The sequence below is a fragment of the Glycine max genome, chromosome 1 (genome assembly GCF_000004515.6).
Source record: "Glycine max cultivar Williams 82 chromosome 1, Glycine_max_v4.0, whole genome shotgun sequence".
NCBI lineage: Eukaryota > Viridiplantae > Streptophyta > Magnoliopsida > Fabales > Fabaceae > Glycine > Glycine max.
In genome coordinates this window covers 52379888-52407614 of record NC_016088.4, presented here as the reverse complement: position 1 = coordinate 52407614, position 27727 = coordinate 52379888, and the positions used below count along the sequence as shown (strand labels likewise).

Genomic DNA, 27727 nt, shown 5'->3' with positions numbered 1-27727 from the left:
TTCATTTGTTTTGTTAATTTCATTTTTCGTTGAAATAAACAAAGAAATTTGACTCTATAAAGTAAATAAAATAAAAGAGATAAAACAATAAATTTATATCTCAAATAAAACAAATAAAAAAATCCAATCTCAACTCTGATTGGATTGACATGTAAATTTTTTAAAAAAAGCCGTCGTTGTTTTCAAATAAATATTATTTAAACAATTTACAAATAAAAATATTATCATTTAAAAATTTTATTTTTTCTCAAAAATTGAAAAAATAAAAACTTGATTATTATAAAGTAAATTTATCCATATATTCAAAAGATTTGCCTAGTCACTTAGTACTATTTAACACGTCAACCGCCATCGTTCTCCCATAAACCCTAAACCCAAACAAGCCGTTAGTTCATTCTGCCGCGTCTCCACCACACTCACGACCATGGAGGCCGACGCTATTGCTGTGGACTCAACGGAGTTAAAGTTGACGGAGCTATTGAAGGAGGTCAACGTAGACCACTCACATCAGTTCTCTAAGCTCGTCGACGACACCGTTTCCGCCATTAAAACCTCCATTGACAAAATCCCCAACGATTTCAAGGTCATTCTTCTATCCGTTTTTCCCTATGCTTTGATCTTCGGTGCATTCAACACTGATCCTTCTCAATTCGCGTGAATTCGCAGGTAACTGCTGATTTAGCTTCGCGCTTTGTTACGGACATTGGTGCTGATAAGGTCGAGTTCAAGTTTAAGAAACCAGCGTCTGTTAAGATTGGTGGAAGTTACTCCATACAAAGTATTGCGAAACCTGAAGTTAATGTGGATCTTATTATCAGGTTGCCAAAGGTACTATCATCAGAAAAAAAAAAAGAAGAACGATCACCAAACTTACATATCAGTTAATGTTTAATTTAATTTAATTTATCAATGTGAGGCTGTGTTTCGATCTTTTAACGGTCTTTAGTTACCTGTTTTCATGCTTTGTTAGGAATGCTTCCATGAGAAGGACTATTTGAATTACAGATATTATGCTAAGAGGTGTCTCTATCTCTGTTTGATGAAAAATTATTTGGAGAAGTCTCCATCTATTGATAGGGTTGAATGGTCCACTCTACAGAATGAAGCCAGAAAACCCTTGCTCGTTGTGTATCCAGGTTTTTACTCTGTGTTAGCTTCGCAATTTAATTGTAATGCCTTTGAAATAATGTTGGTGATGCTAACAACGAAAATATTTGCAGCTGCTAAGCTTGTTGAAGTTCCTGGTTTTTTTGTAAGAATTATTCCGTCAGCTAAGGCTATATTTAGCATAGCGAAGTTAAACTTGAAGCGCAGCAACATTCATAATTTGAGTGATGGTCTGTGCCTACAACACCTTTTTTTCTGTTTCACTGAGATTGTTGCTCCTTCTTTTGATACAGAGTATTGATGATTGATTGTTGATATTATGAAGGGACTGCTCTTCTGGCTACACCGAAGTACAATTCTAGTATTTTGGAAGACATGTTTATAGAAGATGTGGAATTTATCAACAACTATTTTCTTGGATGGAAGGAACTAAGAGAGGCTTTAATCCTGCTTAAGGTTTGATATATGATTTTTTCGGGAGTATTTATGTGTGAGATTCAATGAATAATAATTGTACAATGGAACACTGAAACCATTGCTTGTCTTCATTGATTTAGGTTTGGGCTCGACAGAGAAGTTCGATACATGTTCACGACTGCCTGAATGGGTTTTTGATTTCCGTCATTTTGGCATATCTTGCTTCTAAGCAACATATTACAAATTCAATGAAATCAACTGAAATAATTCGTATCACGTTGAACTTCATTGGTATGTGTATAGACTTTCCTTTGCAGTTCAGTTCATTTTGTTAAGCTCTTCTGATCATGTCAGTGTACTAAGCTTGGTCTGTTGTGAGAATGAAGTTGCTCATGTTGGTGAATTATGGCAGCACTAAGTGTTGTGTAATATGTTGTGCGTGTGATACACATCCATTTTTCTATAAAATGCTGTAGAAAACATTTTTTAGCTCTCTTATAAGAGTTTAAAATCTTTTTCTTTTAACAAAAAATGCTATGGAAAACTACTGTCTTTGACTTTTATTTTTTGCACTCAATGCATTATCATTGTCTCTTCTGCAATGTATTTGGTTAACAAGTTCTGTAGTCAAAACCAATTACCTTTTCTTTTCCATCCAAAGGAATTACAAAAAGGAAAAAAAAACTTTGCTTCCATTGTCAATTTCAATTTCTTAATGAATTTTTATGTAAAATTTAGCATAGACTGAGAATGGGGATCTGATAGGTATTCCCACAATAGATAAGTATTTATTAATGCTATTGGTTTTGCAGCCACCTCAGAGTTGTGGAGTCGAGGTCTCTACTTTCCAAAGGAAGGCCATAGCAATATTACAAAAGAGGTCCTGATCTCTACTTTTTTTTTTGTTTAATTATTTTTTAGTTTTGTAATTCTATTTTGTGTATCATTTGCATTCATCTTTCATTTATTCTTTGTTCTTTTGTTTTGTTGATTTGGTGGTTGTTTGAAACAATAATTGCTTATTTTTTGAAAGCACTTTCAAAAAACTCTAAAGAAAGCAATTATTTTTTCAAAATAAGCTGAACTTAACTCACACTAGATTGGTGCAAATTTTTAAATAAATCAAACAACATGCTATGATCATTAATTGTTTGCTGTTTATTTTTTATTCATGCAATATGTTGTTTCCACTATTCCAATTTGCAGCAAAGGATGCAACTTAAAGAGTCATTTCCAGTTGTCATATCTCATCCGTTTGGAGGATTCAATTTGGCTTTTCGAATGTCTAGGATTGGTTTTACTCAGGTACTCATGGCCAGCACATCAACCTGTTTTTTTTAGTATTATAAATATTGCAGTACTCATTTTGATTATATATTTATTTTTGGATCTTCTATATTCAGCTTCAAAATGAGGCTACTTTGACACTTAGGTGCATGGAAAAGTGTAGAGATGGTGGATTTGAGGAAGTTTTTATGACCAAGATTGACTATGCTGGTAAATATGACTATTGTATGAGGTAATGCTTCATTTAATGTTTGCTTGTCATTGACAATGTCTGAGAGCCTTTGCCTCTTGTATAGTATTACTTTCTTCCCTATTAAGACTTTCAGCCTTTCAGTGTGCTTTGCACTGTTGTTTATTCTGTCATATATACACACACACACACACAGATATATACATATACATACATATATATATATATATACAAACACACACACACACATATATATAAATTACATTCGTTAGTTATAATCTCACTAGTGTAAGATGTTAGAGCAAGCTGCAATCTTGGAAATAAATTAAATATATAGATGATTAAAATTAAGTCAATATTAGGCATCACAGTTCGATTTTGAGTAGCTCTTCAAAAGCAGGTAAATAACAAAATAAGTTATTATTTTTATTTTACATGACTTATAAAACCTTAGTGATATTGTTCCAGCATATATATTTACATCAGTTGGTGCTGACAGGTCTTCTTTTAGAGACTAGGATGTGTAATTTCCAGAGTTTTGGTCTATGTTGCAGATAGATCAGTTGGCTATCATTTCCTTTGTTTTATATCATTCTGATGGGTGATTATCATTTGCATCATTTATATATTTATAATATCAATTTCTTTTATCCCTTACTTGACAACTTTAAGGCAGTTGGGATATAAAATTTGTGTGTAATTGTGTACTTTGGCAGTTCGGCACTCCATCAAGTTCCTGGTAGACAAAGTAAAATTTAATGAAGGGCAACTGAGCATAGTGTTAGTGAAAGGATCAACTAATTACAAGTGGATAGACTAGAGATTAAGGATTGAGAGTTATAAATGGGTTTTAAATTGGAACGATGGTTGCTTGGGCAGAATTTTAAAGAGAATATATAAAAGGTTGCGGTGAGATATGTTGGTAATTTAAACCAAATATAAAGGTCTTCTATTTATATGGTTTTGTGGCATCTTAATTTCCACTGGTGACATGGAGGGATATTTGAACAGCAAGGTGTTTGAAAATGCTAATATTGGTGAATGTGGAGAATAACATGGATATTGAATTTGATAGCATAATAATTATAATGATGTAAATAAACAGCCCTGTGGCACTTTCTATGATGCATGTGCTTATCTGTGCTACCTGATAACATGTGGGAGACATTTTAACTTTTTCTCCTCTGCCTTCAGTTTTCTTCTTGATGATAGATACTATTCTATCCAGATACTTTATTTTATGATGGGCTATTCTGTCCTTGAATAATTTTCACGATGACTTGCTTCCTGTTATAAAAGCTGTAAGTTTATATTATCTGATGTTTTGCTCTTATAGAATAAATTTGAAGGGAAAGAAGGAGGTATTTGCATCTGGATTTTGTTTGGACGATGAGTGCTGGAGATCATATGAGGATAAAATACATGGTATTTTGTCTAAAGGGTTGAATGATAGAGCCAAATTCATTCAAGTTACATGGAGAAATACACATTGCCAGTGGAGTGTCGATGATGTATGATTTTAAGCATAAATTTCAGTATCTCCTTTAAAATGTGATTCATGCTTTGGGTCTTCTGTTCTGTTTCTAATTGAATTCACAACTTCAGGGCTTGTCGGTACTTGATAAAGTGCCCTTGTTCATAGGAATTTCGGTGAGTACTTTGGAGAAAGCATTTAGGATGGTTGATATTGGCCCAAATGCTGAAAGTAAAGAAGAGGTATATTCTAATGCGCATACCCACTTTTTCATTTTTGATTTCAAATTTGGGTTGCTGTTACCCATGATTTTCACTGATGATTTGAAGCAGGCTCTTGAATTTCGAAAGTTTTGGGGAGAAAAAGCAGAGCTTAGAAGATTTAAAGATGGTAGAATTGCAGAAAGCACAGGTAAGGCATATGTTGTTACAATTCATTTTTTATCTAGTTTGTCTATCATAACTGTCTTTTCTTATTGGCTGAGATAAAGTATCTTGATGACTACTGAAATGGTGCTGGTTTTTTCCCTAAAAATAATTCCAGTATGGGAAATTGAGCAATGGGCGAAGCATCTTATTTTAAAAAGAATAGTTGAGCATGTACTTAGTAGGCATCTTTCTCTGTCCAAGGAAAATATTGTGGTTGTCGTGGATCAACTTGATTTCTCTTTGCTTCATGGTTCTGGAGGTAACAATCTTTGTGAATTCTTCCTTTTTTGGTCTCGTATGGTATATGCTTATCTTATTAACTGCCGTGGTGCTTTTGAAATGATTAATCTACAGATCCTATATCATACTCTGGAAATTTGCTTGGGGCATTTGATGTTTTATCAAAGCGTTTGCGTCTTATTGAAGACCTCCCTTTGAAGGTGTCTAGTGTACAGCCTTTAGACTCTGGTATTTTACCTTTCTGGACAAATATTTTATTTATTCAAATATAATCTCCTTATAGATTTTCTTGTACCATTTTTCAAGTGATCCGTGTCAATGCTGACTGGTGTGTTTTTATAGTTTATTAATAACTGAATTTTTTTTGCAAAGAAGAAAAAATTAATTAATCAAGTATAAGGGTGTTTAAGTTGTACATTTTGAATCTCATTTAAGCTTGAGCTCAATCAAAGTTCTCTGCTTATTGTCATTTACAGCTTTCAGGTTTACATCAGTCTTCCCTCCTGAACCTCATCATCTAGCAAATGAAAAACATGAATCTCTCAGACTGAATAAGTTAGTTCCATCATGCATTCAACCACTGGAAGTTATGATTCAGGTATGGCTTCATGCACCAGTGGTGTTTTTACAGATAATTTATGAAGAGCTAACTTCTTTTCCCTTTACAGCTGGAAGGTTCTGGGAACTGGCCAATGGATGAAATCGCAATTGAAAAAACAAAATCTAGTTTCCTTGTCCAAATTGGAGTGAGGTAGGGGTATGAATCCTTTATTCATTTCAGGATCTTATTCTTTTTCAATATTTAATGTGATATGATAATGTTATCATGGCAGTCTTCAAAAGATGTGGGGGATGACATGTACTGCCACTGAGGATAATGTGGATGTGTTGGTGTCTGGATATGCATTTCGTCTAAAAATTTTGCATGAGAGGGGTCTTAGTTTGCTCAACAAGGAAAGTATGTACTTCCACTTCATATAAGATTATGATTCTGATGATTTAATTGGAAATCTTGCTTCTCAATTTCACTCATCAAACCATTTTAACATGCAGTTGGGAATGATCAAGCTAAGCGGATTCCTTCTGCTGACAAGAAACTTTTTATCCGAAGTCAGCATGCTAACATGATCAATGGGTTACAAAGTCGTTATGCAATATTTGGACCAGTAGTTAGGTAAATATTTGAAGATTTCTATGCTCAGCTATATTCCATTTGCAATTTGTAAATTATGTGGACCTTTTATATGTCTAGACTTGCAAAACGATGGGCTGCTTCACATCTATTTTCATCCTGCTTGGTAGAGGAGGCTGTTGAGCTATTGGTTGCATATCTTTTTCTTAATCCTTTGCCATATGATGTTCCCTGCTCACGGATCACTGGGTTTTTGAGGTGAGTTTCCTAATCATTGTTACTCATTTAATCAAGCAATCGTAATTTTGACAAGATGAAATGACTACTTAAGCAGTGACTGCTTCAAAATTGCATCACATACTGTCAACTCTGTGTAAAATCACTATATTATTGCTTAAATCAGACCTGTATTAAGATAATGCAACATTCTCTCACATTTCTAGCCTAGTCTCTTGCAAAAGTCACGGGCCAATTCCATTTTGCCCTCACATAACTCAACAAACAGATCATACACATCATTATCTCACATTTCTACCACCTCAGCAGTTACATTTTCCCTCTCTTTAGTCATAATCCTCTACATTAAGCCCCTTTCTACCCCTTCTCATATTTGCAAAGGGCTTAGGCCTTTATTCATAAATTAATATTAATTTATTTTCATTTTTATTGTATTATATATATATATATAATACAATAAAAATGAATATTCTAATTAAAAACAAAAATAATTTTTATTTTCTTAAAGAACAAGGAAACAGCCTCTTTGCATATGCAAGGGTAAGGCTGCGTACAATATCCCTCCCCCATACCTTCGCATAGCGAAGAGCCTCTGGGCAATGGGGTACGAAGTTTTTTTTTCTTAAAGAACAAAATGCTTGTTATGCTTAATATCTATTCAGAAGTCTTCTTAAAAATATTACAATACCATCTTATGCTTATTGATTTCATTGACAGGTTCCTGCGGTTACTCTCGCACTATGATTGGACTTTCTCTCCGCTGATCGTTGACATAAATCATGACTTGAGCCAAAGTGATGGGAAAGAAATAAATGTAAGTTGTGTGTCTGAGTACATGATTAGATAAATTTGATAATGTTGGTTTGGATGTCTTCGGAATTATATTTTGTTTGATTTTCAGGACAACTTTTTGCTAAGAAGAAAAGGTCAGGGAGAAAATGGACAAAGTGTAGGATCAGCAATGTTCTTAGCTACAGTTTATGATAAAGAATCCGAGGCTTGGACTGGATTATCACCTAGTGGAATGGTTAGTTGCCCTTTAAATTTGTAATAATTTTTAGTCTTCTTAGATACATAATGCCTGAGGCCTAATGTTCCTTCATTGCATTCCTTACTCCACTTTGGTGTCACATAATTCAAGGAATATTTTTTAGAATAATATAAGGCTTGGGTTAGGTAAAAATAAATTTCCTGCAAGAATGGCCTCAGTAGTTGGGGTTTAGTAACAGTTGTGTGGGCTGATAATATACAGGAAATTCCCAGTAAGTATAGCCTTAAGTTTTTCATACATAAGTATTCTGATCTGCTGATGTGTTTTAACCTTCATGTCCAAATTTTAGCCCTGTTTCTCCAATGCATATCTTTTAAGTGTTTGCTAATTTATAATTTTATAATGACTTGTTAATTGCCTTGTGATTATTTATCAATATATTTATAATTTTTACCAGGAACTTAAAAGGTTAGTTGCATATGCCCGAAGCAGTGCCAATTTGTTGGCAAAACTCACATTTCTGGAAGAGATTGGTCCATTTAGATGGGAGGTGAGTGGAGCACATTTTTCAGATATTTACTCATTTCAACTTTTAACTGTAGAAGAGATATCTTTTGAGAGACATAATGAATTTTTCTATTCTTGCTGCAGTGCCTTTTTAGAACTCCTTTAAACAATTATGATGCAGTAATTTTTCTCCACAAGGACAAACTCCCGTATCCCCAAAGGCTTCTCTTTCCATCAGAAGTTAATCACGGTATAATTAGTAGCTGGTAGTTTACTTAATTAAACCACCCTTAAATGATTCAAGGGTAAGGGGTATATAATCAGTTGGTAGTTATATTTGTAGCAAGCCAGATGCATTATTTCATAGTCATAACTGGTTTTTCTGTGTGTGGTCAAGTGCGATGCCATCATACAAAATGTTCTAGACCCATGACTATGAAATATACATATGCAGGATGGCATTGGTTCAGACCTCATTTGACTAAGGAATTAAATTAATTAATGTTAAAGAACAGTAATTATTGATGGTTTGATCTTTTAATATTTTACTTTATTTGCTTCCCTTTAATGAGTTATGCTTAATTAATCAAATCATATTCTCATTTGCATTGTTGGCAGGAACACATGTTGCTGAAGGACAGGCCAGCAAGTGTTTCCAACCCTTTTTGTTGCCTAAAGATTTGAAGGGCAGGCCAGAGGAACTTAGAAATAAGTTGCTGGTAGATTTTGATCCATCAAAGTGCTTTATCAGAGATTTAAAGGCACGTACAGTGAAAATGATTTGATGTTGAATATAATGTTGTTTTCCCTTTGCACAGTATCCTCTTTGCTAATTAGATACTATCACTTATCACTTGCAGCAAGAGTTCTCAACCACATTCCAAGTATGGCATGATTATCTGGGAGGTGATGTTATTGGCCTAACATGGGGGGAGTCATATCCTTCCAAGGTATAAAATTTGTGTTTATATTAGTGGATTTTTTTCCAAGTATATTATGAATTCTTAATTTACAAATCTCTGCAAATGGATCTGCTGATCACTGTTTTTTTCTTTCTTAAAAGAAGCGGAAGCACGAGGAAGTAGTAGTTGAGGAAGAATATAACCCTTGCAAGGTGTTAAAAGCGGTGGGGGAAGTTGGGAAAGGATTTGTGAAGAGTATATATTTTCTGAAGCCCCCAAAGCTCATGAATTAATATTGTTTTGGTCATCTTATCAATAAGTATATTGAGATAACTTTGCCCCAGTAACTAGCTAATGTTATCAATTAGAAAATTTATTAGCATGGAGGAATCAGTCCAATATAGGATCAATGTAGTAGAGCACAAGAGTAGAGTACCATTTTGTTGAGGGAAAAGAAGAATTACTGTAGATTGATATTTATGTATATTCTTGTATATGATTCCCTTCCAACTCCACAACCAGCCCAACAAGGATGAAGAAAAAGTTCCCGATTCTTATTGGTGAAGAAGCTGATGATATGGCATACTATACACACGAGATATTTCAATGGAATGTCTTGATGCCCTTGATACACATTCAAGATGTCAGAGATTTTTGCCCGTGCATAGGTGGTGTAGTTATTTTATTGCGGTAATGCTGTTTTAAACTGAATTTTAGAACTCTGCATCTTTAGGTCTTTTGTCCGTCTGAAGGTTGCCAGTACATTAAGTTCTGGAAGCGATTATTTTCATATTCAAGAATGCAGTGTCTTGTTGCTGTAACAATTTTGAAACTTACTGTAGTTTTTTTTTCTCCTTTGGTTTATTCATGCATACTTAGATTACTACTAGTGGAAGCTAAAGCTTAATATTGGCCAATCCAGTATGGTTGTCGCAATGCTGAATGTTATTAATTTCGTCTCGGATTGTTTGATATTTCGTATCATAAAAATCAGCTGTGTTAGTGTCACTGAAAACAAAAGGGTACGAGTGCCAAAACGGATTGGTGTGTTTGCATTGCGCATTGATAGAATTTATTATTGAGGATAATTTGATAACAAGCTAAAAATTTACTAGCCCAGTTTGGTTCTTTGCTTGTTGCAAGTCAAATGAATTTTTAATTTTAGATTTTAAAGAATTGGAGACAAGTTTGCTATTATTAAATGTTTGAATTCAAGAATGAGGAAACATTTGGTAAGGAAGAAAATTTTTCATGCGCCTGAGAATGATGATTTTTGAAAATCATAAATCAATGAAATTTTTTCATCTAAGATTCCTGAAATTCATAAATCAATGAAGATTTAACACAAACTTTCACGTGACTTAATAGTTTTATACATTCATAAACTTTCCCTTTTAAATAATGTTTATATTATATTTATTTTATGTTCTTAATTTATTTTAATGATAAGTAGAAAAAGTAATGGAAGAATTTTTAAAGCATCTTTTTACAAACTATTTTTTCAACTTGTGAAAAACACTAAAATTATTTTCTTTAGTTGTTACTTATTTAAAAAGTATATTTAATTATCATAATTTTAAAACATATTTAAATCAAAAATACCCTTTGAAAGGAAAAAAATTGGCATAAAATGATAACAAATTGATTTCTCAAAGATAACAAATTTAAATTTAATTTTTAAATATGAAAAAATATAATAAATTAATCTTACGAATAATTTAACAACAAAATAGTTCCTAAATTTTATAATTTAATATCAAACTAATTTTTAAAAATATAACTTATTATTAAATTAATCTTTAAATATTACTAATTTAATAACAATATAGTAGGACCAAAAGACAACGAATTTGACAATTTACCTGAATAATTTAAAATAACTCGTTCGTTGCAATTTGCAAAGTACAACTCAGTAACCACCTTCCGTTGGACATTATTAACGATTTATCGCTGTGGAATTACGTTCGAAGTCGAGTCGAAGAGTTTTGGGAGCCAAATGGGTCTTCTGAGTATCATAAGGAAAATCAAGCGGAAAGAGAAGGAAATGCGAATTCTAATGGTGTAAGTTGTTCCTTCAATTCCAATTTCTCTTTGATTCTCTCCATTCATAATACATTAACACCTTGAATCAGTTGTTATTCTGCAGCGGATTGGACAATTCTGGGAAAACCACAATCGTTTTAAAGATAAACGGAGAGGACACCAGCGTCATCAGTCCCACGCTCGGCTTCAACATCAAAACCATAACTTACCAAAAGTAATTTTCACTTTTCACCACTCAATCACATTATAATAGCTATCATTATGTGCGTAGTGTGAAATTATTTGCTTCTTATTATTGTTAGGTATACTCTAAATATATGGGATGTTGGGGGGCAGAAAACAATAAGATCTTACTGGAGAAACTACTTTGAGCAAACAGATGGTTTGGTTTGGGTGGTTGACAGTTCAGATCTGAGAAGGTTGGATGATTGCAAATTCGAGCTCGATAACCTTCTCAAGGAAGAGGTTTGTTCTATCCAAATGTTTATTATTGCTTATTAATAAACAGGTTGTTGTTTACAATAATGTTGCTGGTGTTGATAACTAAGTGTGGGTTCGGAGTAAGTGTTTTAGGAGAGTTTATGAAAATAGGCCATGATATGTCCATATACAGTTTTCAGTTTATTTCAATGAGCTCTTTAGAATAGCTTATGAAAACAGCTTAGAAATTATAATTTAATGTTATTTCCTCTTCAATTATAAAGTAACATATACATAAGTGCTTACATTGGAATCATATGTAAGCACTAAGCATTTATTTATTTGGCAAATGCTAATTAAGTTATTTACCGAAATGCACCCTTAGATTGCCAGTCATGTTTTTGGAAGACAAACCAATTTATAACTTCTATTTGATCGGCATCAGGTTCTATTGATGTTTTGTGCTAATATTGTCTAAGCTTAATACGTTGCATTGAGTAAATGGTTTGAGATTTTTGGTCTTGATCCATTGCTTTTGCCACTTGAAAGGATTATTTACAGTAGTAGTAGTGTCAAAGCAATAGCAATGAGCACTTGCTCCATTGACAATTTGAAGAAATATTTGTGTTAGTTTAAGAAAGTAAACTGTAGTTGTTGCTTTTTGTTTACCCATTTGGAATGCTTACATGATTACTTTTTTTCTTTTTTATTCATGTAGGGTGTTTGTTTACTTTTGGTGTTAACATTGTTTTTATTCTAAATCTAACAGAGGCTATCTGGAGCATCTTTACTGATATTAGCAAATAAACAGGACATAAAAGGTGCCCTTACACCTGAAGAAATAGCTAAGGTGAGCTTAATTTTATGAGTAATTATATATCATATATGAACCACTCTCCACTATAAATATCTCATTAACACTTATCATTGTATCTATCTCTCCTTATCACATCATGCCACCTAGACACCTACTATACCTACACTCCTCTCTTTCCACTCTCTTTCTCTCACTAGGTGTCAAATAGATGAGAGGTGTCCATGAATCATTTTATTAATTTTATATGGCGCTTCGTCCGTAAACTGGATTCGTTTGACTTTATGTGCAAACCCTGAATGAATACCTTTAAGAGAAGCAACCTAGTTGATTCAACAAATTTGAACTGATTTTTGGAATTCATAGTTCTGATTTACTTTAAGTGCTCAAGTTTTTTTTTTTTTTTTGTACTTCTCTATTAGTATTAGCTAAAGTTGAATTCTATTTATTTTCAGTAAACACAGTGGAGCTAAATATCAGAGAAACTAAATTTTAAACGGGTCCAATCCCAAGAACCTGAAACCACAAGTAACTCCAGTTACAATTGTTTCTAAGTTGTTAGATTTCTTATGTGCTCCAACAATGCAGGTGCTGAACTTGGAAGCCATGGATAAATCTCGGCATTGGCAGATAGTTGGCTGTAGCGCATACACTGGTGAGGGTCTGCTTGAGGGATTTGATTGGTTGGTCCAGGACATAGCCTCCAGAATCTACATGCTTGACTGATGCTTGTTTGTGCCATCTTCCATGAAATGTGTGCCAACTTACAAGAGAATTCTCAAACAGTCAAACCCAATATCTGTCTTTGGAAGACATTATGGATTCCCTGTCTCACTGATATGTTCCAGATTTTTTTTTTTTAAATTTTTGGTGGGTGGGGGTGATGGGGGGTGCCTGTAAAATCATATTGGATTTTGAAGTGGCAAGATATTGAATTACTTGCGAGTTACTTACCTATCAAATCATATATGAGAATTGGGAAGACTTGATTATGAACAACTGGAGAAGAATGACTGTGTGAAGCAAGTATTTTGTAATCAAATTAAGTTCATGAACAAAAGCATATGTGCATAAGGAACACCTGTGGACATTTTAAGCACGTAGGCAGCGGACTGCTAGTTCTAAGTTTTCTTTAAATGTGAAAATAACTGTAGTTGAGGATTTCTTTTTTAAAATGTTGTTTTAATGTTATACATGCTTAATTTACTGAAGAGCTCCACGATCAACCTCAAGGGGTACTAGGTTTATTTGGTATTATTTACGGGTAGAGGTAGTATTTTTTTAAATTTTTTTGGGGGTTAAAAAATAAAAAATATTATGTTAAACTTAAGGTTAAATTACTTTTTAAGTCAGTTTTTTATTTGATTTATTCAATATGGTCTCACTTTCTTTCGTTTTGATTCATAGGCACATTACTTGACGAATTGACTTATTAGATTTCCTTTAGTTTTTTTTCTCTCCTTTTATATGTTCAATTTAGTTATTTAATTTTTTTTAATGTTGCTCTTTTGTCTGTTTTTAAAGAATGTCGTTTGTGCAGTTGCATGTTAAAGTGAATTTTCACACTTAGCGGCAGTTTTGAGTAACTGACGCGAATTATTTAAAATAAATTATTTTAAGTTTTAACTTTAACTTATTTAAAAGAATTGATTTTATATTTAACTGTTATTATAATAATTTTATTTTATTATATTCTTAAAAAAATAAAAATTGGGCCATGGGCTATTGTAAATTAAGAAGGGCCGTCCTAAGCTTGAATGCCGTGTGCGGCTTGCCTGTAGTAAAATCAGAAGCCGCGGAAATCTGGTATAGAACGCTGTTGGTATCTTTGCCCCAAATGATTTCTATTGTTGCAGTTGCATTGCAGCCAAAGCCAAGTGATCCCTCATTGATCTTCCCTTTCCTCAAAGTAAGTTAAGTTGCCTTTCGTCTTCTCCTTTTTCCATGCATACTTTTTTTCTGTCTTTAATTCCGTACTTCTGGTAGTCACTGTTTTTTTCCTTAAGAATCTTGTTTACAGATACTATTTTATAGGCTTAGCGTAGAAGTTCCGTTAATAATTACAATGATTTTTTATTGCACGGGAAGAATTTATTTACTTTTTTTTCGCATCCAGTTATTTTCTTTCAGGTAATCATACAAACAGTAAGGTAAACAATTGTTGAAGTGTTTTTCTGTGAATTGTAATAACAAGAGTATTGTTAATATTTTTTTAATAGTTATGTGTTTTTTTTAAAAAAACATCAAAATGTCTTAATGCCTTCTTTAAAAAATTAATCATAATTTTTTAAGCTTGAAGAATTGATTTCTACTTTTACCTCCAGTATACATTTTTCTTCGCAAATACACATTATCTTGTAGAAGAATGAAGTGTTTAAAGAGTATATGTTTTGACTTTTCATTAAGCAGTTTCTTTACATGCTCCTACTATAGCTGAACGGTCCTGTGTTTTTTATGGCTAGACGCTAAAGTGCATGTAATTGTAATGTAACTGTATTTCATCAAGATTGCACATGATTTTGTGCATGTAATGTAATTGTAACCCATAAAATTCATAGGGGTGCATGAAGACATGGAGTAATACATTATACTAATTCCCAAAATTACAAACGTTAATCAATTATAACTTTAACAACAATCAATCGATTCAGTTCATTGTTATGAACTATGCCTCTTTTAATCTTTTAGTCAATTTTGTTATAATTGGCTCATATTGGTCCAGCTATAGTTAATCTTCAGTTAGAGCATGTGTTAGTTGCATTCAGGATCAGTTTTAACTTTTAAGCAAGATACGTTAATTGTGGTAGGTGCTCGCTAGAATGGATTCCAACAACAAGCAGACTGATGAGAAACGACCAGCATCAAGAGACTCATTCTGCCAAAGAAAGAAGTCTGAGAATGGGAGTTTTGTGTCTAATTTAAGAAATCACTTTCATGAATTTATACATGCTTCTGCGGATGAACACAAGACATGCTTGAGAAACACAATTCAAAAGGTAAACTTCTGCTGTGGATATGTGCATCTAGCAAGGTCTCTGTTTATGATGTTCACACTGTTTGTAAGTGATAAATTATATGTTGATTGAAACAGATATTGAATGCATCAAAGATTTTTGGGAAAGACCGTGACAGCACAAATGAAGGTGACTCTGTACCCCTTCAGTCATCTACAAAGAACTAGAAGGCTTTCTCAAATCATCATCATCAGTAGAGTGATAGAAGAGTTTATAAGATATCCTATGGCCTTAGAATGCTTGATTTTTCTTGACTACAGCACAATAGATTTGTGATACATTTATGTGTCATTGCCAAGCAGTTTGGTCATTTGATTGATTTTCTTTCATAATGTATGTATTGCCTGCAATTGTTTACGACTTAAACATACTTACCAATGTGTTAGGTAGAAGAAACATATTTCACTTTTTCTTCTTATCTTTTTCTCCTGCAAGTACTTGTGGAGAAGCTTATCCAGCTATCATTGTAGTCAAGTAGGACTTTGCTTTATGGTTGCATGAATTTGTAGCTCCGTTGTTAGCAAAGTAAACTGAAGTCAACATTAATTTCTCTGTTATACGAGTCAAGTTGTCAAAATAAGAATTTGCAGGCTTGCAGCAAAGCTTATTTTAGCTTTTTATCTATCCTTATATAAAAAAGAGATGTCATGGTGAATCGTAAGCATCGAAGAAATTTATTACATAGAATTCTGAGAAAAACAAAGTTATTGATGGTCAATGCTTACATTTCTAACAAAACTAACAAACTAGCATTTGCAATGAAAAAAAAAACTGATGGTCAATCCTAAAACGAGTTCTCTAAAAATGGTGTTCTTCTTCACTTTGAAGCTCATTCTTCATCTGAGTTTTAAATCCCTCAGCCTGTACATAATTTGTAACCAAAATAATTACAATTAGCAAAAACACGAAATATTATTTGGTGATCCTCCCCTCCCCCTCCCTCTTTCGTTTAGGTATGCATTAAACATCATCATGAAGTATATTGGTCTTAAATCTAGTCAATAAGATATTCATTAGAATTAAACTAAGTGTAAAGAGTTTCCGGTTGTGATTTTGTTTGTACACTATACATGTTAATAGACATGGTTGAGTCCAAAAGAGAAGAAAGAAAATTAGTAAATTCTAATCGATTGAAATGAGGAAGATAATTACATCAAACTACCTATTTGGCTTATATATAATGTGAAAATTAACAAAGTAGTAACTATTTTTTTTACAGCAACCAGTAACTAAATTTAAACGAAGGTTTGTTTGGACAATTTTTTTAATAAACACTCTTAAAGAGAGAAAAAAATAAGATGATAAAATGAATTAAGCTTATTCTGTTAAGTTAAAAAATTAATTTAGTAAAAAAAAATTCTATTTAGTTTTTTCAAAAGTTTATTTTATCTTCGTATTTTCTTCTCCAAATTTGTCCAAACATCACCTATATTTGTAACAATTTGCCTCAGTTTTTGAAGTAGTTTAAGAGGTGGGGTAGACAACCGACTTTTACCAACAGTCCTAGACTTTCTTGTTATAATTGTCATAAAATATTATTCTCATGGGAGATGAGTATGAACACCAGGCCCTACTAGGCAGCTAGAGGATTAATTGCCATTGATCACTTTTAGGAAGTAACATTAATCAGTGAGGACATCATATTGTGGTATTGATCACTTTTATGAAGTAACATTAATCAGTGAAGCTATAAGTATTGGAAATAGTTTCATTTCGAGAAGAACAATTCTACTTATGGGAGGATAAAAATTTGTTTCCATAACAATGCTAAAGGGGAATCATTTATGTTACCTTTGTTCTGCACTGCTGATGTTTAGTTTGCCACATCCAGCATTTCTCGTGTAATCAGGGAGTGGAACCTTGCCCGATTCAATGTTTTTGATGTCCTCTAGGAGTATCTCATATTGTCTCTTGACTTCAACTTCAGTTGTGCCTCCAACAAACATGGCTATGTTGTTCCAACGCTCAGGGGTATCCTTGTCATATATTGCCAAGGCATTCTCAAACAGTTTGTTCTTCTCAGTTGTCCATCTTAGACTGGTGTTAGGAGAAGAAAGTGTGTAGGATGTCATTGCTTTCAGATTGGAACAAAGGGAAAATTCTGTGGACATGTAGTCACTAAATTAGGAAGAATCTTTGACTGCAATAAGGGGAAGTAAATGAGTGGGAAAGCAATGGGTTAGAACTGTAGAAGACTAGTGTGAAACACAAGGGAGTAGGAAGTTGTTGAAGTGAATATTATAAGTCCCTGGATTCAAGAAATGACACTGTAAAACTAGTAATTGGTGCTCCATTAAACTATATATGGAAAGTTCGCGAGTTGTCAAACTAAAGTACAAGTTATTAATATTATTGTTATATAATATGATGATTGTGCAGCTGGGATATTAATGAAAGGATTTAAGTTCTAAAGATTAATCAGTTGCTTCATTGTTTTTCCTGAAAGGCTTAATGTTAGATAAGGATTACGGTCCCAATGTTCAATGTTTGTTCCTGTGGTTTAGTGGCATGTGATCTTTCAAACACTAAACCGTAGTAATTTAAAAAGACGAATCTAGTGAACTAATATGAACTAAAGAATTGGAAGTATCGATGTTTGCTAATAAATGTCCAGTGGGCAAGAAAATAAAAATAGAACATTTATTATATTATAATAAAATATTTGATACATATTTTTAATCAAAAATATTTTAATATAAAATATTAAATAAATATTTCTTCATTAAGACTTTTATGCAAAAGCAATTAATAACATCTGCCTTAGTGCAACTCATTGGAATTGAATAAATTTATTATTTATAATTTTTATATAGATCTCATTGTATCAATATTACATTAGTATGATCGAAATTAATTTTGGATTTTTAAAGCAAAGTCTTCTATGAAAGAAAAAATTGTGATTGGAAGGATAAATTTCACTAAAAATTCAACTAAATTTTCCGTTAAATATTAATTATTATTAATAAAATTAATAAATATTTTACCCAGGACATGTTAAAGAAATGTAAAGGTCTCATTATAATATATTTTTAAACTTTATATAACTTAAAAAGTAACTTTTTCTCCACATTGTTTATTTTGTCTTATTAAATGAATAGGAGACCTATAAATCACTCACATTTTGGTTAATTAACGGTAGATTGATTATATAGGCTATTGAAATTTTTATACAAGTCCAAATAAAATATTTTTTAATGAGATATAATGTGAATTAGATTATCAAGGAAGAAAGAAAGAGAAAAAATATTGTAAGTTTAATACTCTGTTAATAAAATTAATATTCTAATAAATTAACATTTGTTTGATAAAAAAATATAATATTTTTAAATTTTTTTGTGATAGTATTTTTTTTTAACCTAATATTGCTTAAATAATCTTTTCTCTAATGATGTAACTCACAAGTGAATGTCAATGCTTATTTTTTTACCTCCAAATGACTCGCAAACATCACTGAACATTTTGATTAACCGTAGATTATATATGTAACAGTCACTTCATCTCACTCAAGTAGTGCAATTAGATTGTAACGGTTTCTCATCTGTAAAAGTAGCATATGCAACTAACATTGGAGTTATTACTACAATAAAACTATACCTTGTTTTAATTTTAATTTTATTTTCACATATTTCTCTTCTCTCAAATATTATATCTACGATTTTCTATTTCTCTCCATCTGAGACTTATGGAAATTGACGTTTATTACTGTACTTGCGTTGCCGTGATATGACCGAAAAAGAAGGACGTGAGATGTTGAAGCCGTAGATGCTAGATACTAGGCTTTAGCTTTTCCAGCAATTTCGTTCTCGATTGAAGAGACACATAGGACGCGATAGACAACACGTGTATACATTAATATTCTTAAATAAGTGACGTTGCTTCAACAAAATTTAATTCTCAGTGTCTGATCTGAACTGCGTCCGCATCAATCCAAATTCTACATGGTGCGTGTTTTTATCAACTATGGGAGAGTACATTTCATTTATTTGTTTGAAATAGGCATTTCTAATTGCAAAAAAAAAAAAAAGGGAAAACAAGAAGTTATGTTTTTCCTTTGGGTCCATAACAACGAATTAAGCAGTGACATTCCAACTACAACACTGACAGACAGGGTCCCAAAATGAGGCTACTGAAGTTTCTTCACAGGTCACCCCGCGTTCCCCATCTTGTCTGTTGTATGTAAAACTTATCATTAATGCCAAGCTTTTAGAATACTGAACTCTTTATTGCAGGAGTATTATGCAGACATAATAATCTTTAGCTCAAAGCAAAAGCAGGAAAAAGAAAATTAAGTTATGGCATTTGTATGATATTATAGTACTATTTTTCATCATGGTTCAATGGATTTTATATGGTATGAGTAATTCTTTTTAATTCCAAATATATATAAGAAAGAGATGTTTAGAAACTCATTATTTGAAAATGCCGGTTTACAAACTCTGCTCTCGGAGTCAAACAATAGACCATGGGACCATTTGATGCGAATGAAAAAAAAACAAGGTCCCACCGAGATTTGAACTCGGGTTACTGGATTCAGAGTCCAATGTCCTGACCACTAGACCATGGGACCATTTGATGCATATGAAAAGATTTTAAATGTATTTATAATTAAATCAAAGTTTTTTTTTCATTAACCAATTTTCCCTTTGCTTTTATTTGATTAAATTTTAAACTATTATTATTTAAAGTGATTTTCTATTTTATTCATGATTTTTCTAGAATAAAATTTTTTATTTTATTAACCTTAAATATGAAAAAGAGATATACAAAAATAAGATTCTAAATATTTTTTTCTTTTACTTTTACTTTTACTTTTATATCTCTTTATCCTCTCTTTTTCATTTACAATCCAAACAAAACATTAAAGAGAGTAAGTAGTAAACAATGTCTTGAATCTCACATCGAGTGAAATAAGGAATTCAATGTGATACTCAAGCCATGAAATCTCTAAATATGCTTTGTTTTAGTTAAACTCTCAAAATATGCTCAAGTCATAACATTACTACTTATATTTTAATCTCAACTAAAATGTTGAGATGTAGAAAAAAATTACCCAAAATAATATGCACTCAAATTTTGGTTTTCGAGGTGAGATAACTCAATTGAAATTTAAAAGTGGCCAACTTTGAGTGTTAAAATTGGTAAACCAAGAAGTTTCTATCGAGTTATAATCTGACCTAAAACAAAATGTACCATGTTTACAAAAAGAACAAAGAATTTCTGCCAATCCCTAGTGAATCATGTACATTTCGTGTACTCTTATTTTGCTTGTCGCAAGTTTTGCGATTGTTCTCATTATCAATCCGTAGTGATAGACTGATAGCGATTCTTTTCAACATATATATGATTTATCATTATGCTTTTCTTAATTAATATTGAAATTTAACTTCTATATTTCGGTGCGGTTATACAACACATGAAAAAGGAGGGAGGAAATCTGCCCCCTTTCAATGGTCAAAATAAATAAATGTCCGATCCTCTAACCCAATATTTACATCACAAAAAAAAAAAAAAAAAAGATAGACACATCGCGCTCTTCACATACCAAATCTCACTTTTCAAACGAATTGACTAGGCAAAGAAAAAAAAAAAAAAAGAGACCTCTGAAGATAAAATACAGAGCCACTTTCATCATGATCCACCTACCAACAGGTACCGTGGGTAAAAACACGCTCAAAACATGACAACTAGACCACCAATTGGTATGGCCTCTCAGCTTCATAGTCGCTTCCTCAATTGAGACCCTTTGCCCACTGCTTTCATATTTTGAGAATCTCTGAAACAGACAAAGTGCACGAGTGTGCTACCATTTGGATAGACTGCAAAAACACTTGTCCCTATTTTCTTATGGCACAGAGAACACATGCTATCACCGGTTATCTTCACAACTGCTTTCCTCTGACTGTAGAGTTTGTCTTTCACCTGTTCGAAACAAATTGAATCATTCTACAAGCTAGATTCTAACAAAACAGAAGTATCTGAATACGCAAAAGTGTGGCTCATTGGCTCTGCCATGTTGCATCCTACAGTACAAGTACTGGATGGTGCGAAGTCGTGATGATGTATAATAAATCCACTCGGAAGCGAGAGATTATTAAGTCTCTACAAATGCCCCCTAAAATATTAACAGATATATGCTTACCTGAAGGTTCTCACTTTGTCTCAAACTCTTTATCACCGAACAATTTCGGTACATTTCACTAGATTTTCTCAGAAGGGGTCCAAGAAACGAAAGTAGATCCTGCAGATTATAGACACATTTCTTACCAAATTGAAGAAACCAAAAAATGTTTGACAAAATATAACTTTCTCCTAACAGAACAAAACTCCTAAGAGCAAAAGTTAGACCAGTAAAAACAGTTGGTGCATTTTTTAGCTATGGTGCCCCAACAAGCAGTGGATACCTGTAATTTCGTCTCTTTTGGTAAAAGTTTAAGGGCCTGAGCTCCATTAATTCTATCCCACCTGCGGCTCAACAAATCAAGGACCTCATCAAGCATGATAGTAGAACCACCCTCATCATTATACTCATCTGCATCACCATCACTCCTGCCACTGTCAGTGCTGCTTAAACTAACTTTTGTGTCCTCTGCACCCTCTATTGCAGCAATTTTCTTTGACCCTCGGCCTCTACTTTTTATGGATGGGGTAGGAGTAAGTTTTGGAATGGTTTTACTCTGTGGGGATAATAGATTTGTAATTCTCTTTTCGAAACCTGCTGTGGTCCTTCGAGGATTCAAATAAATTTGCAAAAGTACAAGGTATATGTTGCTGGAATTTTTTGAAGATGGCTGATGCATAGACTCATAGACCCGATCACAATAAGACAATGCCAGTTCTGGAGCATTAAGCTACAAATGAAAAGTACACTCGTTTATTTCCATAATATTCAATAGTTTAAAAACAATGATTTATATTACACACTCAATATGAAACAATGAACTGCATTGGGGATATCAGAAAATGACATCACTGAATCTCCCCTTCACAGTAAATAAATGATTTATATTTGATATACCTTATGAACATACAAAGATAATGCCAGATCATGTTGGTTCATTTTCCCCAACAATATTGCATGCTCTTCATACAATGCATCTAGTGGAAGACGTTTTAGCAAAGCCTCTGGATTGTATCCTGCTATACTCTCTAAGGCAGTCAATAATTTTTTCCTTGTTGGGGAATGATCTTTCTCATCCCATTTTTCTTGAGCACTTAAATCAGCATACCAATCAAGTACTTCAGAAAGATAGATGTGCACCTACATTGCAAAATACTGTAAATTAATATAGAATTTTCTCAAGTTATTAATTATATATAAAACATGCTGACAATTAAACAGCATCAGAATAATGCTTTACCAATTTTTTTAAGAGCTATTTTCATGAAATCCCTCGACCAGCGCCCTCCCCAGCCAAAAGAAAAGGTAGTAGAATTGATTAATTCCTTAATTCCTAGGAATAAAATGCAAGAGTCCTCACCATTTCATTCTGCAAATTGCCAGATACTGCATTCTCATTCATTGCAAGCATAAGCTCCAAGTACCTAGCTTGCATGTTTGGAGAATGCTTCTTCAAATATGAGCTCACCATATCTGCTGGAATATTTCCAGACAGAAAGAGGTCTATAGTTTGAGATGGACAGCTTTCAAGAACAAGCATTGAGAACTCTAGAACAAGTATGGGGTCTGTCCCACATAGTGGCTGCATCAGAAACCCGCCAAATTAAAAATTAAGAACCAGAAACAAGCTTTTCAATTTGGAAGAATACTTAAAATCCAAATGTAATGGAAATCGAAATCATTTTTCCAATTAATTTGTGACTACACAGACAACATTTTCCAGTATAGCTAGATGCAGAGGAGAAGAACAGAATTAAGTCAATAAACCAATAAAGGAAAAACCTCTAAAACATTTTCTGTTAGCATATCAGTGCCACAGAACCAAAAAGTCATCTGTTTAATGGCGAAGTGTCATCTGATAAAGACTACCAAATAATGCAAAAGAATAGTACCTTCGTATAATCTCTCCATTAATGCTATAACCTAATGTTAATAAGACCCCCAATAAATACATCAATAACTTCTGCGGAGTGAGGACTTACTACCTCATAGAATCTCATATTTCAGACACTACTGCTTTCTAAATCCTAAGCACCATATATATCAGTTAGTTTTTGAGGCAGTAAAAAATTTAAACATAACAACCTTTGGAAATTTGAAGGAAAAAATGAGTTAATTTTTAACCAAACAAAAAATTACCTTGAGATACTCCACAATATCCTCAGGTTTGAATCTTTGTGTAATTTCAGACTGGCCAGATTTTGACTCATCCACCAATTTGTGAAGAAGTTCAAGAGCATCCCGGTGCAATGAGTTGTGCTTGAAAAGTTCTAATAAAGCAACATGATGATTGCCTTTCCGAAGTATTTCCTCACATATTTTCAAATCACAGTAGTTAACACCTCTCAGTAATTCTAAAGCCACTGAAGACTGTCCAGTTAGAAGCAAAGCTTGGAGTAGAGCAGTATCCAATACTGAAGCCATCTCCCGAGCTCCTGAACTGACAGGTATATTACCACGCCCCTGACACCAAACAATTATTTCAAAATGATAACCTCAGTAACAACAGAGATAAATTATTATTATCCATTCTGATATTTCAAAACAAATTAAGGACATCAATATTCCCACAGCTATACCATCAATCCTGAATGTGTGTGCTGTGGGGAAGGGGGGTATATCAAGTAAAGTAAGGGAATACAAAGAGCTAATCTTTTTGTGCTCTCATGCTCTCACCCTTCATACACTCTCTGTATATATTTATATACACATGCACCCACATAAAATAAACCTTCATATAGACATGGCATAACATCACCTAGTTGTAACATTGAAAGGCATGAGTTGTAAATTTTACCCCCCAAAATTATTGTTATCACACATTGCAGATATATTAAATATGCAGAAAACAAAACTAGTTTATCTTACCTTGTTTGTTTTCTTAAGCCTATTGTAAGATGCAAAGTTATCCCCAACTGCATCTAAAACAACTTCTTCAGTTCCTTCTGCGGTGGCCTTCTCAATAAAACTAAATCTCTTCTTCTGTAAATATTTTATGAGAGCCATAAGCATATTATGGTTCATTTTTTTGGATTCAAGTGCTGCACTCTCATCAAATTCTGACATATGAGATGTTGATGGGGGTTCCATATCATCTGACACACCTGAAGAAGCTCTGGAGAGATATGAAGCATCCCCATAAATGTCCAACTTCTCCGGATCATGAACAATAGTAGTCTTTGGAAGGATAATGGATGGATACAGGGAAAGCACATAGGTTATTTCTATTTGAGATGCCAGAAAATGTTCCATAGCCTCTTCATAGCTCCCATTGTCAAAAAGATAGTGAGCATATCTGTAACATGATACAAACACATTTAACAGCACTTCGGAAAAATATGAAGTAATGATTAATATGTTGAGCTGATGTAATTTAGAAAAACTACTGATTACTAAATGGGTTTACTATCTTTTTAGTCCTTAAACTTATTAAAATTTCTATTTTTAGTCTTGAACTTTTTTTGTCTGTTTTTACTCCTTTAACTTATTTTTTGTACTAACTTTTAGTCCCTTAATTTTTACTTTGTTACTTCTAGTCCCTTAAAATGATTAAAAGTAAGGACAGAAAAAAAGTTAAAGGACTAAAAAGGATGAAAAAAAAAAAGTTTAAGGGACAAAAAACAGAAATAAAAAGTTTAGGGACTAAAAAGATAGTTTACCCTAACTAGATATAAATGCATGAAAGGTAAAATCTTCCACCCAAACAATTAACCTTATCATTGATGTAGGCATCATTATGCAACTCATAGGGGCCCAGTAGCAACATCAATATGTATACTGATATTCTGGGGACAGAACATGTCACTGAAATGAGTTTTACACGCCTAGTCTTGTATATTAATTAACATAATAATATTGTTATGAACATAATAATTACTTAATGACACAAATATTGTTATGAACATAATGATACAATTATGTGCAATGATCAAAATGGTTATGAATAACATATAGTTTGGCATATATCTTCTAAAATATAGGAATCCCCAGTACATTGTACAGATCACAGTCTAATTGTATGATACATAATCCAAGAAGAGAATATATTTGTTATTATATTGAGTCAAAGAAATTAGCCACAGTAACTAATAAGTTTATCAACATGATAACAAGAATCACTTAGTAATACTTCTAGTAGCCACAGCTACTAAGTTTAATAAGCTCTTATACAAGGAACACTTAGTAACAAATATAACAAGCATTAGACATTTCTATTTGGTTACATTTGCTATCATGATCATATTGATACAAATTCCAGCTCAACACTATTTCCAGACCTCCACTGTGAGTGCTGATATATTTCAATCATAACTACTGAATCCTACAAGTTTCAAGACATTCAGAAATTAATATGTAAGAGTTTGGAATCAATACAAAATTAAACTGCCAGCAAATCAGTGCTCACGGCTCATAATTAAGATGAACTTAAAATCAAATGTGTTCAACTTAATAGGGGCAATATTACTCCTTTGTTTTTTCAAAAGGAAGAATCTCATAATGGCATATAACCTTATATGAATTGAACCCTCCTTTGCAGCACGAAGACTTGAATCTTCAGGTGGAAGAAGCTTGCACAATGACAAGGCCTCCTCAAAGTTGCCAGAAGCAGTTAATTGGACTATCTGCAAGGTAAATATAAAAATCCTTAACTTCTGATTTAATTTTAACAACACTACACAAAATTAAGTACAGAATTTGATAATGAAAAGCAAAAAGAAGTGATGTGATTCACTGCTCTGCCATTTGCATTAGAGTCCAGAAACAGGTGCCACAGCAAAAAAGACATCAATCATTCAACAATATTAGCAATACCTGGGCTCCAAGGGGAACAGGAAAGAGGCCATGAATAGAATTATCCAAAGCAAGTATCGTGGAATCATTGCTCTGGCAAAGATGGCGAACATTTCGAAGAACAACTGTTTGTATCAGGGGATAAGGAGCTCGGAGAGACCGAATCTGCCAAATGCAACCAAAACATAGCACATCAATCAATCCACAACCTCTTGACAACAACAAAAGAACCAGGAAATTATTTCAAACAGTCAGTTACCTCCACAAATCTGGGCAACAAAGCTATAGCATACGGCTTCTGAATTACCACTTCCAAAGGAGCTTCTGACCAACAAATCCTACCTTCAGGAAGAAGCTTCCCATTTTGGTCAACAAAAACCCCAATATTCTCCTGAAAAAAAAATGCACCAACAAAACAAATTACCTCATCTAACCTAAGAAAACAAGTAATACAAAACCTAATGTAGCAAGATCCGAAGAATTGACTCGAACAATAAGATAATACACAATGTATCATATCACCACACATTCATAGAAAAGAACAATACCTTTCCAAGAAGAAGCTCTCCGGAGGGAAGAGAAACAACCAGAGGAGGCGCTAGTCTTCCAGAAGTAAAAACCTCAGACAAAGCTCCATTTGAAGCATTCAGAATCACATATTCTCTTCTAATCCCTAAACATATATTCTCACCGCACCAACACATGGACTTCACCGTATCCGCCACACCAAAATCTTTCACCTCCACAAATCCCCTGCCACCTGCACCACGCGTGTGTTCGTGTGAGCATTTGCAAGATTGATTTTTTACAAAATTAATTTCGGCTAAAATTGATTTTGAAGCAAATTGATTCAAGTTTGGATATTCTTATTCCAAAATCAAGTTAGTTAGTAGTAAAATTCATTATAAAATAACACACAAGTTATTTTAAGTTCCTAACGTGAAATTAAACACCAGAACATTTACCTAGAAAAATGAAGTGGTATTTCAACATGATTTTGGATAAATTAACGGCAATACGAACACGCACTCAATTTCAATTTGAATTGACCACAACAACAACAATGGAGAAACGCGAGGGAAAAAGGAATGAATCAGCGTTACCGTCGTGTCGGAAGATGCAAACGCGCTTCTGCCTGGCGAAGCAGAGGAATCCACGGCGGTGGTCCCAGCAAAAGAGGTTAGCGCCCTTGGCCTTGGTGATGACCGCGATGGTCTCGAAGAAAGGGAGTCTGTGGAACGCGATGGATTCAGAGAGCGAGATGAGGAAGTCTCGCGACTCCACCACCGTCATTGAGAGCACGGGCTTCTTCGCGAACCCGGCGAGGTTCTTCTCCAAGGCGTAGGACTTGGAGCCGTCGGAGGAAGATTCCGTTTCCGGCGCGAATATTCGGAGCGATCCATCGGAGCAGCCCACGAGAAGCTTCGAACCGTAGGATTCGATGGATTCGATCTTGGCTGGGCACTCGCGCACCAGTTCCAGACAATCGTACGCGCTGTGCACCATTTCCTCACACCCCCTTATTTTTTTACATAACTTTAAGCTTGCTTGAGCTTGGCTTTTGGAAAGGAGGACACAATGCATACATTAATCATTAATTGCACTAATCACTTGC

General features: G+C 33.5%; 4 protein-coding genes and 1 non-coding gene across 5 annotated transcripts; 2 read left to right on the top strand and 3 right to left on the bottom strand.

Annotated features, from left to right (window-relative positions):
* The first annotated feature begins 345 nt into the window (after positions 1–345).
* On the top strand, positions 346–9733 carry LOC100779287 (nucleolar protein 6). Its single transcript, XM_003516526.5, has 26 exons — positions 346–583; positions 667–828; positions 971–1136; positions 1221–1337; positions 1433–1563; positions 1665–1815; positions 2337–2404; positions 2731–2829; positions 2928–3043; positions 4338–4512; positions 4607–4717; positions 4808–4886; positions 5019–5162; positions 5258–5371; positions 5620–5741; positions 5812–5894; positions 5977–6101; positions 6197–6317; positions 6396–6533; positions 7230–7326; positions 7414–7539; positions 7961–8053; positions 8155–8260; positions 8629–8771; positions 8871–8960; positions 9074–9733. The coding sequence occupies exons 1-26, from the start codon at positions 425–427 to the stop codon at positions 9203–9205; spliced, it is 3168 nt and encodes a 1055-aa protein (XP_003516574.1). The 5' UTR covers positions 346–424; the 3' UTR covers positions 9206–9733.
* A 1075-nt stretch (positions 9734–10808) lies between these two features.
* LOC100805880 (ADP-ribosylation factor-like protein 2) lies at positions 10809–15755 on the top strand. Its single transcript, XM_003517190.5, has 7 exons — positions 10809–10973; positions 11059–11169; positions 11258–11420; positions 12145–12225; positions 12778–14098; positions 14997–15185; positions 15281–15755. Exons 1-5 carry the CDS (start codon positions 10909–10911, stop codon positions 12913–12915), a joined length of 558 nt encoding a protein of 185 aa, XP_003517238.1. The 5' UTR covers positions 10809–10908; the 3' UTR covers positions 12916–14098; positions 14997–15185; positions 15281–15755.
* Positions 15756–15859: 104 nt separating this feature from the next.
* Positions 15860–17456, bottom strand: LOC100778220 (transcription factor RADIALIS). Its single transcript, XM_006573522.3, has 2 exons — positions 16995–17456; positions 15860–16064 (listed from the first exon to the last, which is right to left on the bottom strand). Exons 1-2 carry the CDS (start codon positions 17312–17314, stop codon positions 16040–16042), a joined length of 345 nt encoding a protein of 114 aa, XP_006573585.1. The 5' UTR covers positions 17315–17456; the 3' UTR covers positions 15860–16039.
* Positions 17457–19698: 2242 nt separating this feature from the next.
* TRNAQ-CUG (transfer RNA glutamine (anticodon CUG)) lies at positions 19699–19770 on the bottom strand. The gene has a single exon. It is a non-coding gene; the product is annotated as a tRNA-Gln (tRNA).
* Positions 19771–20569: 799 nt separating this feature from the next.
* Positions 20570–27727, bottom strand: LOC100805342 (vacuolar sorting protein 39). The gene is made up of 12 exons (XM_003517189.5): positions 27216–27727; positions 26661–26872; positions 26372–26503; positions 26134–26277; positions 25831–25943; positions 24190–24616; positions 23461–23784; positions 22682–22903; positions 22219–22461; positions 21605–22051; positions 21343–21441; positions 20570–21122 (listed from the first exon to the last, which is right to left on the bottom strand). Exons 1-12 carry the CDS (start codon positions 27694–27696, stop codon positions 20919–20921), a joined length of 3048 nt encoding a protein of 1015 aa, XP_003517237.2. The 5' UTR covers positions 27697–27727; the 3' UTR covers positions 20570–20918.